Below are 13,782 nucleotides of genomic sequence, written 5' to 3' on the forward strand. Positions count from 1 at the left end.
AGGGCAGTAGCAGGGTAATTACCCTGCTACAATACTCATAGCAGCATTTTTTGCCGCTAGATAGTTTGCTAAAATTCCAGAAGAGTAGTGTCAATTATTTGCTGTGTACTACAATGCATTAGCTAAATAATTGAGTTTTTAAACACAATAGAATAAATAGAAATGTTTACCTGCAGCTACTTTTGTGCCTATTAGATGATGATAAATATAACCCTGATGTTAAAACGGATCCTTGAATTTGTTCAAGAGCCTCTTCTAATCGAGGAGCTGGTTTTCTCTGAACTATTTGGTTAAAGGGAAAGACACATCATCAGGAAACATTCTAATAAACTTCATCATAAATCGTTTTGGCCAAAATTTTCAAACTTGAATACCTAAAGTCAGACTAACAATAAACAGAAATGGTTTGACCATCACTGGGAGCTAGAGTTGCTCAATACCGCTGAAGACAAAAATCAGGCCAATTCTATTTAGATGCCTAAATATGGATTAATCAGGAGCCTGATCTGAATTTGAAAATTTTAGCATTTCTCTTTAGTCTACACTGCTGAAAGAAATATGTAATATACCACTCTCTTTTTGTTGTTGTTTTAGCCAAACTATATTATACAAGCTGATAAATGACTGAATAATTCTGTCTAGTAATTTCCCAGGGTGAATTATGGCTTACTTCCCACATCATAGGTAGTAGTGCAGGAGGGGAAGGACGCTCCACAGAACCACTACATCTCCCTTTGTGCAAGTGGGCAGAACAGGGTGGGGACTTGCTCCACCTCCCTAATGCACTAGGTGGTATAGCTATTGGCCGCTGGCACCATTTATTCCTGCCTTGACGCAACAGGGAAACCATGAGAGTGTTTGTGATTTGCAACCTGACCCTCACGGAAAAGCCATGATTAAGCCGTAAAGTATTACCATCCTTTTCAGGTTTTTTCACTTTGATAATGTCTCTGACTTTAAGATCAAATAACTCACAGTTGATGCTGCTGCATCTGTGACAACAAATCTGACAAAGATTATTTTAGTGATAGCCTCAAAAGCGGTATATGACTATACTACACAATTCTTTTGTTCAATACAGACCTAGTCTTTGGCTGGGTTAGAGTGCCCCCAATCCACTACTGCTTTAATAATATCATAGAATATTTGGAAAAGCTAGTCCACCCTGTTTAATGGTATCTTCTTTCTCTCCTGTTTTTTTCTTATTCCATATAAATTCTAACAGCATCTTCAGTATTCCTGCAACAGTTTTATCTAGGCTAATCACAGAAAGATTTTAAAATAAGAAAGATATCCTTGTCTGAATATTCATTTTGACTGTAGCTATTCTTCCCAATCAAAAAAAAAATTGCCTACTTTTTTCATTTGTTGAAGTAGTGTTTTGACATTTAACTCATAGAGTTCTTATAGGTTGTTTGAGATTCGAATTGCCAAGTATCTTATAGAATTTGTACCCAAATGTTTTCTGGAGGAGTGACTTTTCAGAGACTGGCAAACTGAAAGCTAACATTTGAGATCTGGCATAATTTACTTTAAATCCAGATGCTTTCCCAAAGTCCTGGATTTCCTTTAGAAACTCATTTTAGGGAAATACTTGGTTTAGATAAAAATAATATAATACCAGTGCATGTAATGCTATTTTCTGATGTGCTCCTAACTGTTTTAATCCCATGATAGATCCATTGTTCCTTATTCTCTTTGCAAAAGGCTCGAGTGCAAGAAAAGAAAAGGAGACAATGGACATCCCTGCCCAGTCCCTCTGTGTAATTCAGAAAGGGGAGCTTTAACTCCATTAACTTGCACAGCTGCTTTGGACAGGGGTAAAGACAACTTATCTTTTAAAGGAACGGGGGGCCAAAGTCCTTAAGGGCTAAGTTCTCTCTAAGCTTTGCGGCCGCACAGCAGGCTATCAAGGGCTGCGCAGCTGAGCAGCAGGGAGAGGTGCCTTTCCCCTAGCCCCAACAGCTGTAGCAAGAGAGAGCTGGGGGGAGTCCTCTCTCCTCGCCACAGTCCCGGGGCAGCCTGCACTCCAAACCCTTCATCCCAGCCCCACTCTAGAGCCCGTATCCTCAACTAGAGTCCTCACCCCCCCATGCCTCAACCCTCTGTCCCAGCCCTGAGCCCCCTCCCACACCCCAAACCCCTCAGCCTTGGTCCCACCCCAGAGCCCAGACCCTCAGCCAGAGCCCTCAATCCCCTGTACCACAACCCTCTGCCCCAGCCCTGAACCCCCTCCCCACTCTGAACTCCCCACCCCTATCCCCACCACACTATCACTTCCATATCGGTGCACATAACAAAATTCATTCCGCACATGGATGTAAAAAATTAGAGGGAACATTGCTTATGGAACAGGACTTGAAAAAGAAAGTTCCACTCTATTCTATCACAGGCTTTCTCTGTGTCTAGTAATAACAAGAGAAATGGATCTTTTTTGATCTGGCACTATGAATGGTTCAAGTACTCTCCAAATATTGTCTGACATTTGTCTATCCTTAATCCAGTTTGATCTGGCTTTATATAAACTGATCTGATTACAGTTTATGCTGTTATACTTTATTTTATATGTAACCATATCTGTTTCTATCATTATCCTTTTCCACTATCTCTTATATCTTAGCCTTCTAACAATAAACATGTTTGTTTTCACTATAAATATATCTTGGTGCTGCGAGGTTACATTGGGGCTGATCCTCAGCTAAATCAAACAGGCTGATGTTTGCACTGTTCCTTTACAGGATAATTTCTGTGAGTATCCAGCGGTTAAGGGCTGAACACTGCAGGGGAATACTTTAAGGGGGCTCAGGCACCGAGGTGAACCTATTGTTAACTTGCAATGCAAAGTGAGGGCTAGCACTGTCCTGAGAAGATTATTTGGGTAGCTGACAGACTGGTGGTGTTAGGGAGCTCTCTTAAGTTAAGTACAAGCAAATCTTCCTATCACTGGAGGCAGAAGAGTAACAAGTGGACTCACAGTCCTGGGCACTTTGAGGAAGCATTAGACTGACAAATACATACAATATGAGGATTCACTACATTGTGCAATGAATTTCCAAACCTATTCTCTTGCGTTGGGAAAAAGGGAGATGAGCACGCTGGAACTTTTCAGTTGCTTCTTGAAGTTTCAGTTTCCTTTGTTTCAGGATCTGTTCTCTAAATCTTAGTTCTTTTTCTTCTTTTGCCCTCTGTTTTTCCTCAAGTGCTCTATTTAAAAAGTAAAAACAATGGTTATTTTTCTGATGAACATAACCCATCACACAGAAATTATAATTACACTCAGAGAAATGGCTTCATAAAACTATTTGCATAATATTATAATATCTTGTTTAGTTTAAAAGCTTACTTCTCGACAGATTACAGTGCCACGCAAACTTCAGAGTTACTGGAAAATGAGGGTTCAGTTGAGAACATTTTTGAAATTGGACAATGTCCTACAAGTGCCAAAGAAGAGGGGTCATATTACAATCTTCCTATTTGCTAACTTTGATCAAATGATCTGATCGTCCCTTATGAGAGGAATATAGTAATCGCTCAGCAGATTAGACCAGTATCTGGTCTCTGACAGTGGCCAGTACTAGATGCTTCACAAGGAAGAGTTATGTAACAAGGCATATCCTCCCTATAATACACTCTGCTGGGCAAATGTGGCACTGCAGGTGCTCCCTGCCTCAGTTTCCCATGCCATCAATAAGTTTAAAGAGGCTTTACATAAGGAACAATGCCCCTTCTGAGGGGTCAAGTTTATTAACCAAAGACACATGGAAAATACAAGCCTAAGGGCCCTAGATACCATTTGACCCTTTCTCTCTTCACTGTGTAATAACAGAGCTGATTAAGACTCACCTGAGAGTCTTGTTACACTCTGCAGAGCTGAAGTTACTGGTAATCTAGGTCTAAGCATTAGACCTGCTTTGGGACAGTGTCTCTGATGCAACAGACTGCCCACTGTGCACCAGCAGTGAGGCTCCCCCACTAACAGCTGAAATCACTAAGAGCTGTGTTAAGAGGTGGGACCTAAAGACATCCCAGTGAATCAGTGATCAGCCGGTGAAGCAAAGCCCAGTGGAGAAGCATGGTGACTGGCTAGTGGGGTGGCTGGCGGAGAGGTGCAGCAATTGGCTGACGGGGCAGCTGGTGGAGAGGCAACCGGCGGTGGAGAAGCTGTGGAGAGGAACGGAGCTGCGACTAGGAAGCAGGGCAGCCGCGGAGAGGAGCGGCGAGTGAGTGCCCAGACAGAGGAATGAATAAAGTGCCTTCTTACCCCCCCACTACTACCCAGGGTCGGAGGTGAACTGAGCAAATGTACTTCTGAACTCAGGGTCTGCACTGAACAAGGATAACAACTGTGAGTGGGGTGCAGAGAAGGGATGAGCACGTTAAAAGGGACTTTTTTGGTGGCTGGACTTTAGAACCTGAGGAAAAGGTGGGGGTGGGTCTTTTACTCATGGTTTATGTTTATAAACCCTGTTTATGGCATTTTTCCAAATTAATGCTAGGTTACTTCCCTCCTTTTGTTAAAGTTTCTTTTCTACACTCAGATTCTGTGCTTGTTAGAAGGGAAGTATTGTCTCTCAGAGGCGCCCAGGGGGTGGTATGTAATTGTCCCAGGCTACTGGGTGAGGCTTGAGCCTGTTTTGTGTTGTATTGTTGAAAAGGAACCCCTAAATATTGAACCCGGCCCTTCTTGCAGCCAACTCCAACAGGCAGAAGGGTTACACAAATATTCCTGCAGCAGTGACTACTCTGATTAAATTTTTGAACTCTGCTGCTCAGAGATCACAGTGACTAGAAGCTCATCTCCCAGTTAAAATTCCCAGCATGTTTAGTCTAAATTCCCATTGAAATTGATGAAGACTTCTGTTTAAAAACAATATCATGAAATGGCCCCCAACAACTATCAGCAGGTTTGACTATGCAGAAAAATAATTTGTAATCCAAATATGTCAAATTAATACTGGATTCAGTACAAGACTGATATGATAAATGCCTTCTGCTTGCTTGAGACTGTAAATTATTGTGAAGTGTGCCCAGATCTGAATATAACCTACTGGAAAAGGAAGACATGTACAAGAAAACTATATCAGAGGGGTAGTCGTGTTAGTCTGGATCTGTAAAAGCAGCAAAGAGTCCTGTGGCACCTTGTAGACTAACAAACGTATTGGAGCATGAACTTTCATGGGTGAATACCCACTTCGTCAGATGCATGTGATGTTATATGCATCTGACGAAGTAGGTATTCACCCACGAAAGCTCATGCTCCAATACGTCTGTTAGTCTGTAAGGTGCCACAGGACTCTTTGCTGCTTTTACAAGAAAACTATAGTAAATTTTGATTTTAATTTAGGCCATGTAAAAACCAGTTACAACGTAAGCGCCTATCATAAAGGGCCTGTCCTACACTCCTTCCTCAAGCTACATTCCGTTGACCTCACTGGCAATTATGACTTCATAGGGAGTATGCAATCAGTCCATTTGTTTCATTGAAGGGTAGCAACATTCTCTAGTGGTTAAAGGAAGGTATTGGGAATCAGGACTTCTGGTTTCTACTCCTAATTCTGTCAATGGCTTGCTATGTGACTATGAGCAAGCAACTTAGCCAAAATTTTGATGTTACTTTTGTTCTGAATGTTGACATTGAAACACTTAAGATCTGATTGTCAGAGATCCTGAACATCCCAAAATACAATGGAAGTTGATGAGAGCTGCTCAGCATCTCTGAAAATTAGGCCTTTGGTGTATCAAACTGAGCTCTCAAAAGTTACTAAAAATAGTGGACACTTGGTGGTATGGGGGGCCCAGAGGGAGAACATTTCTGTGGCTCAATTAACCTTTCTGTAAAATTAGACTATTTACATACCTGACAGAGATGGTATGAGGCTTAATTAATGCTGTTAGAGTCTCAAATGAAAGTGAAAAGTATTATTATTATATTTGTTGCTTGTTTTATTATTTATAAAACAAGGGCATTATGAGGTATGTTTAATTATATTATACTGCTGACCTAAGTAATAAAGATTATTTTCATACAAACACTTGAAGGCATTTGTCCTTTATACCCTCAAAATAAACAACAAATATTGTATGAAGATGGTGTCAATAGAAGCTATGGCAGTGGAGGAGCATTATATATTTCTAGGTTACCCAACCCATTAAGGTAGTGAATATTGGATAAAGAACAGACAGACCTACTCAGCCTGAAAAACGTTTTTTAAAAATAACTCTCCATGCAGCAACTCAGGGAAAGGAGAGTCTGCTTGATCTACAAATTCATATGCTTGATCTGTCTTTTGTATACTTTAGATAACGGGAAATCCTACAACCCTACAGCTGGTGTATGTGGCTCAAAGAGAGAGAGGGCAAGTTCCATACACTATTGGAGAGGACATACACCACCCAGATTACAATAGGCAGATTTACTACCCAAATTTCAAAGTAGCTCAGATATTGGCCGTAAGACACCTGATTGTAAATTTTACTAAATGTGGCCCCTTCTATGAATAATAAACAGCGACATAAGGATACTAGAGGCAATTGCCCAACTCCAGCCACTAATTTGAACATCGTACATCAGGCATGTGTTTCAATACTTTTATGTTTCATCATTTGACTGAACACAAATGGGACATAAACAGTGCATTATATGATAGCTCATTTTTATATATATGACTTTAAAGAGAAAATTATAACTCAATGTGAAATTTCAGAAGTTAAGAAATACTATGCAGAATCAATAAACATGGAAAAGTTTGAAAAAAAAAGCTCAAACCTGCAAGCCCTCTATACAAGGAATTTTCACGGACTTCAAAAATAGTTCTCTGCACACTGGGCTATCTCAGACTGGGGCTCAAAGTTTGTCATATAATTTGCATTTCAAGTGTATGCTGGTAATAGTTATTGTGTTGCTAAAAAGTGATAGTAAAAATGTTAGGCCACAAGCTCCCCTTCCCTTTGCGATGCAGAACAAAACATAACAACATAAAAAGGCAGAGAAAGTAGAATAGCATCTCTGCTACATTCTGTAGGCCCAAACAGCACAGGGATCTTACTGCTGTTAGGAGCCGAAAGGAGGTAGAACTAGGTGCTCACCTGTATGCTCCTGTCAAGTCCACATGGATCTATTTTTTTTTTTAATCAGAAATAAATGTGAAGTTACAGCTAGCGGTACCAAGAGTAATTTCTGCTACATGCATTCAAACCCCTCAGCGATTAATTTTGGTGCAGCCACTTGGCAGTGTAGGCCCTGGGGAAGCCCAGATAGCAACACAGAGACTGCCACATTCATATGATTACTCATGCCCTTTGTAGGTGTTCTGAAATCCCAAGGGATTTCAGAATATCCCCAAATTTTATAGGCCTAACCCAGTGAACCACTCATGAGGAGGTAAACCACATCCCTCTCAATGGAACAATCGGGAAGAAAGAATGAGTTAAAACTCAAGGAGCTTCCCAGTCTCTACATTATTTTTCCCACAAAGAGGAACAGTGGCTCTTGAATTTCAAGTTTTCTATATTTTGTATATTTCACAGTTTATTCACACTAAGAACTTTACAACTTTCAGACTGCTGAGCAGAACAAAATAGGTACAGTTTCCCTTTCATTTTCCACTTGTTAACCTGTCACTACACACTTACAGTTCAACCACCGATAAATTATATCTCAGCTGCCACACAAATAAGCAATTATTTATTTAATATACATCACACCTACATTATTTAAGTAATAATTTTACCTGGATCATAATCTAGAAACACAGTATATTTCTTAAGGCTACTATGATAATGGAATTCTTATGCAAGTGCATATAACATCTATATGAATAACAATTTAATGACAGTAGTCCACTATTAATACACAGACTTCTAGAGTTTTTTCAAAGATAATCCGTCAAAATGATGTGTTTGATCATTTTTAGCCAACTATCATGTTTTTGCATACAACAAGTATTAGGAAAGGTAGAAAATTCAGAGTTGCCATTTGAAATACCCACAAGATGACTGTTACAAATAAAATAAAAAATGTCCAATCCTGCATTCTTTACAAACTCAGAGCTCCCACTAAAGCCAATGAGACTTTTGAGAACTCAAGGAATACAGATGGGGCCCAGGAGATGAAGAAATATTGCTAAAGGAAGGAAATTCTGATCAACAAAGCTAATTAAAGAAAAAAGTTTCCATAATAATGAGAAACTCTGAAGATGACTCACACAATTTTTTTCATATTTTGGGTGTCCTGTAACAACAAACTAATCCTCGATTTCTCTGGAATGGAGCTGTGCTACTATTTAGATCCATAGATTTTTTTAAAATGTGAGAACAACAATATCAATATATCAAATATCTAACAACTTGATTAAGTCCTTACAAAACAAAATACAAACAACCCTCCCAAACCAAATCTCAATTATTTACTTTCTTCTTCTGTTTGTCTCTATACAAAGTTTTCGTGCCCGACTCCGACATATTTTTTGATCCTCTAATAATGCTTCACGCTCTTCTTCTAAATCTCTTTCAAGAAGAAATTTCAAAGTTCTGACCATGGCATTATGTTAAAGACAATAGAAAATGTAGGTAAAATCCTTGAAATTCCTATGCAGTATTCTTATTAAGTTACAGAATGATTACAAAAGAGTTTCCAGTCTTAGGTACAGATTTAAAATTGGACTTTTCATGGGTATAATGGCATGTTTGCACGGATCCTTTTGCATGATGAGCCTTATGTACTTTGAGAAAGTGTAAACTATCCACGCGCAACTAAAAGGTGACAATTCCTCAGATTACTGGTAATTACACAATAGCTCCTTATCACAAATGTATAATTTTAAATAAAGGTACTGCCTTAATTTACATACACTAAGATGGTAACTCCATCACTTAGTTTCTATGACCATATCAACCCACTCAGGCTTTGCACTCTGGGTTTATGATGTTACGACATGGAATTACAGCTTTATTATGTAGAGTTGAGGATACATCATTCCTTATTATCTGAACTAGCTACCAGACAGCAAGGTTTTCAAAGGGAAAATATTTCTTAAAATATCACTAAAAAATCCCTACATGGTCATTGTTTAATCTGTAATGTAATGAGTAATTCCAACTCAAAATTCTTTAATATTCTTGCTTAAAATACATATCTATACAGTAAATGTCAAGCTGGATCCAATATTTGCCTTATCTTAGCATTGTGTCCGTTACTTTCCTGGGGCACCAATACACACACATTAATGTTTTGTTTAATATAATCTGTTTAAGGAATTTGTAAAGTGCCTGTCATTATAATACCGAGGCCTGGGATTTTCAAAGCAGCCCAAGGGATTGAAGCATCCAACTCCCATTAAAATTCAATGGGAGTTGAGTGCTTGACCACCTTAGGCCTCTTTGAAAGTCCTAGCTGCCAGTCTAAAATATAATCTTTGTATTTTGGATCATGAAATGTTTGGATCAGACATTGAGCATTTTTCTTTGTTTTATTCAAAACCAAGCACTTCACTACTTAACAAATAAATAATAATAGTATCTAATCAGATACTGCCCATATGCTTAGACACTACAGCAATGGGTGCCACAGAAATACAATGATTAGGCACAAAGATTATACAGACAGCAGGGAAACAAACACATAGGCTAGACATTTCTGGTAGTTGCTGGATTACCACTGGTATAGTTGCACCAAGGGTAGCAGTAGTTGGAGCAAAAATGCACACAGAGCACAGGCTCTGTTATTGCTATGTTGTCTAATCAGAGCAAGTCTCCCTGACACAGTAGTAAAAAAACTGCTGAGCATGAGTGTCCTGTCTACCCTAAGACACCCATCATTTCCATCACAGGTAAAGCTGAATTAAATTGTGCAATAGTGAGATATGTCCTCAAAATATCTACTGTATGCAAGACGAGAGAAAGAGAGAAAGTTCAAACCAAATGGTTTTAGGTACTGTTTTATTCTTCTTGATGTAAAAGGAGACTGCTTTTATGCCCATGTATCTTGCTGTAATATCACAACATGTTGCTGCAAGATGATCAAAATGGTTCCTTCCAGCTTTAGACTCCAAGAATAACTCCATATTGCCACCACATTGGGGAGCACCACAGGGACTGGGTACCTTGGGTACCCAGACAATAGTGTAAGCAGGCCCCTTTTGTAAAACCACTGGGGAGGATATTGCCCATCCATGGGACAAACCCCACCCACATCTCAACCTGAGGGCTGTTGAGCAATCCCGAGTCCCACCCATCCCTAAGGCGCCTGTCCTACCTATTCCTGAGGCAACCACCTCTCGGGACTTCTGAACCAAGCCTCTCCCGCTCATCCCCAGTGAGCCACCCCCGGGGCCTGTCCTCTCACCCCAGCCTCCCTCAAGGGACTCATTCCATGCCCCTCCTCCCCTTCTTCCCCAGACAGCCTGTCGCTGGGGCCCGTGTCCCCCTTCCCCAACGTTCCCGGGGGTGGGGCGCGTCGCGTGGGGCCCGCCAACCTCCCGCCCCCGCCGTGGCCCGGACCCGCGAAGGATACGCGCACGCGCTGCCCGCGAAGGTGCCGGCCTGGCTCTGGAGGGCGCTGTCCGGCTCGGGGCGGAAGAGGCTCCTCCAGCCGGGGCCGCCCGGGGCAGCAGAGCCCGGCTCCCGCTGTGCGGGGCTGAGGCCCCCCGCGGCCCTCATGCCGGGCTCCATTCAGCCCCGCCGGGCCGCCCCCATGACAGCTCCTGCCGCCGGCCCGCTCGGTCCCTCACGCGCCAGGTCAGTGCTGGGCGGGGGCGCCCACGGCTCCGGGGCTCTGCCGCCCCGCCGCCATCTTGGCAACCAGAGACGCCGCTTCCTTCGCAACGGAAACCAGGGCCGACGCGAGGGGAGGGGAGGGGGAGCAGCCTCGGCATAGTCGGCAAAGGAGAGGGGGGCGGAGCCTGAGCGGGGGTAAGGCTGGGGCAGGGAGGGGGAGGAGCTCGGAGTGAGGGCGGGGCCCGGGAAGGAGGCGGGGCTAGGAGCAGGAGGCGCTGGGACACAGGGTGGGGCCTGAGTAGCGGGCGGGCTAGGAGCTGAAGCGGGTTGGGTGAGAAGTGCAGGGAGAAGCATGTGGGAGGCTGTTGCTAACAGGGCTGGCTCTACGCACCAGCATTCCAAGCATGTTCTTGGGATGGCCCTTTTCAAGGGGTGGCGATCCAGCTCTTTTTTTGCTTTGGTAGCCGGCCCTGATTGCTAACCTGTTAAAAAACTTTAAACATCCAAAAGATGAGTTTTTAAAAAAAATGTGCATTTGGGGTTCTTTTTATTTCCTGTCTAATTTTTGAAGCTTTAAGGGATCATGTTTTCTAAGAAAATTACGGAGGCTTCTTTAAAAAAAATGAAAGGTGGATTTCAATGTGATTCTTGGAGCTGGGGCTTTACAAAAACACCAAACATGATGAGTCTTGTGATAAAATTGTGGGAGCTGGTAATACTGGGACACTTTTATGGGTAAATCATGTTAACAGTTTTGCCAGCTCTCATCATTTTCTCAGAAGTCTTGTGATGTTTTGAGTTCTATTTAAAGCCCTAGCTCCATGACTTGTATCTGGTAAGACTGTCTGCTTGTGTAACCCACACACCTCTTGGGAGTGGTGCTCTGTCCCATCTAGTAGCACCGAGACTATTTAGAGAAAGATTAATGAGTCTGCTCTACAGCCTTAGCTAAGAACATCATGTGGCTTTTAGCTCATGCAGCAGATGTTCATGCACTAAGCTCCAGAGGTCCCAACTTCAATCCCACCCTCCGACAACCGGGGTCTGTTGGTGTTAAAAGTGGGGGCTCATCCGGGCTTTCAACAGGGAAGTCTCTGACGCTCGGAACATGCTTCCTCAGCTAGGGGAAGTATGTAACCCACACGCCTCCTGGGTGTTCTACTCTGCCCATCTAGTGGCACCGAGACCACTTAGAGAGAGAGATTAATGAGTCTGCTCTACAGCCTTAGCTAAGGGCCATGTGGCTTTTAGCTCATGCAGTAGAGGCTCATGCATTTATGTCCACAGGTCCTAGTTTCAATCCCACCCACCAATGACCAGGGTCTGTCAGTGTTACACTTGCTTGCTTTCTGCAAGTTTCTAGCTTTCATGTTTGCTGAGAAAATCTGGAAAACCCGAGTGCACCTGGAAAAATGCAAGAATATCCTAAAGATGTTCCTATCCTAAAGATCCTATTCCAGGGGTTGGCAACCTTACACAAGTGGTGTGCCAAGTCTTCATTTATTCATTTTCATTTAAGGTTTCCCGTGCCAGTAATACATTTTAATGTTTTTTAGAAGGTCTCTATAAGTCTATATATTATATAACTAAACTATTGTCATATGTAAAGCAAACAAGGTTTTAAAAATGTTTAAGAAGCTTCATTTAAAATTAAATTAAAATGCTGATCTTACGCAGCCAGCCCACTCAGCCCGCTGCCGGCCTGGGGTTCCATTCACCTAGGCTGGCAGCAGGCTGAGCAGGGCCGGTGGCCGGACCCCAGCTGGCAAGGGGCCAGCAGCCAGAACCCCAGACCGGCAGCGGGCTGAGCGGGACCAGTGGCCGGGACCCCAGACTGGCAGGAGGGGGCTCAGCCTACTGCTGATATGGGGTTCTGTCCGACAGCTCCTGCCAGCCTGGGTCCTGGCCCTGCTCAGCTCGCTGCTGGTCTGGGGTCCCGGCCCTGCCCACATAGAGTGGGTACCTACCTTCTCCCTGGTTTTAACCCATTCTCTTCCTCTCTCTCTGCACTGAGCTGAGGGTGGGAGTGCACTGGGCTGGGGGTAAAGGAGCAGGCTGGGGGTTGGAGTGTAGGGTCTGGCTAGGAGCTAGAATGAGGGAGTGGGCTCAGGGTTGGGCAGGAGGTTTGGGTGTGGAGTGCTTACCTGGGCAGCTCCCATTTGGTGTGAGGGGTGCAGGTGGGAATGTGTGTGGGGGGGTGCAGGAGCTTCCGTTTTGTGCTCAGGTGGGGATGTAGGGGGTTCAAGAGTCAGAGCATGGGGTGTGGGGGGCTGGGTATGTGTTGGGGGTGCAGGAGTCAGGGCACGGGGATGGGGGCATGTGAGGGGGGTGCAGGAGTCAGGGCATGGAATGTCAGGAAGTTGGATATGTATGGGGGGTGCTGGAGTCAGGGCTGGGGTTGTGGGAGATGCAGGGCTCAGGGCAGAGGGCTGGCGGGGTGGGGAGGTTCTGGAGTCAGGGCAGGGGGTTGGGGAGGTGGGCTGGAGTCGTGGGGATGCTCCCAGCCCCCTGCCCTGAGCGGCTCACAGCACGGGGCTGGAGGGGATATGCCCTGATTCCACCCTCCTTCCCCAAGGCCCTGTCCCTGCCTCTTCTCTGGAGCAGCGAGCTTGCTACGGCTGCAGTTCTGGCTCCGCTTCTCCCCCTCCCTCTCCAGGGCCATCAGCTGTTTGGCCCAGGGAGGGAGGGAGAGGAGGAGGGGCAGGAACCCAGCATGCTGGAGGAGGAGGTGGGGGAGGAGGGAGCTTGGCTGCCGGTGGAGGCTGCCTTGCAGCAGCAGCCAGCAGGACCAAGCTTCTGCACTCTGCCCCTGCAGGAGAGAGCAGTGGGCAGGGGGTAGAGAAGAGCAGGCTGGACCGGACAGGATTTTTAATGGCATGCTGCTGCCTGCCAGGGTCCTGGCTGCTGTCCCCACCCAGCCTGGTGTCGGCTGAACCCAACCCTTGTTCTATCCTAAAGATTAGAAAACAATTTCATGATTTTAATACAATCTCATGATTCTTTGAGGCCTGAACTCATTTTTGAATGCTTGGAGTTGGCAGTACTGACGTTGTTTCAGTCAGTTGCTTT

The 13,782-nt window shown here is 44.0% G+C and overlaps 2 protein-coding genes across 6 annotated transcripts in view; one reads left to right on the forward strand and one right to left on the reverse strand.

The window, feature by feature from the left end:
* CEP126 (centrosomal protein 126) overlaps positions 1-10,845 on the reverse strand; it is a 66,078-nt gene extending 55,233 nt beyond the window's left edge. For 3 of the 5 annotated variants that reach the window (XM_050940379.1, XM_050940371.1, XM_050940365.1), the window contains exons 1-4: positions 10,511-10,843; positions 8,410-8,529; positions 3,059-3,204; positions 171-282 (exon numbers count right to left, since the gene is read on the reverse strand). In XM_050940379.1, coding sequence (XP_050796336.1) covers positions 171-282; positions 3,059-3,204; positions 8,410-8,529; positions 10,511-10,668 — 536 coding nt within the window. In that variant the 5' untranslated portion in view covers positions 10,669-10,843. Of the gene's footprint in view, positions 1-170; positions 283-3,058; positions 3,205-8,409; positions 8,530-10,510 lie in introns of all 5 variants that reach the window. The other 2 variants (XM_050940380.1, XM_050940381.1) reach the window with 1 other exon arrangement.
* Positions 10,695-13,782, forward strand: part of ANGPTL5 (angiopoietin like 5) — a 34,509-nt gene continuing 31,421 nt past the window's right edge. The window contains exon 1 of the mRNA XM_050942046.1: positions 10,695-10,734. The gene's annotated coding sequence lies outside the window, so the exon portion shown is untranslated. The remainder of the gene's footprint in view (positions 10,735-13,782) is intronic.

Source organism: Gopherus flavomarginatus, chromosome 1 (assembly GCF_025201925.1).
Source record: "Gopherus flavomarginatus isolate rGopFla2 chromosome 1, rGopFla2.mat.asm, whole genome shotgun sequence".
Taxonomy (NCBI): domain Eukaryota; kingdom Metazoa; phylum Chordata; order Testudines; family Testudinidae; genus Gopherus; species Gopherus flavomarginatus.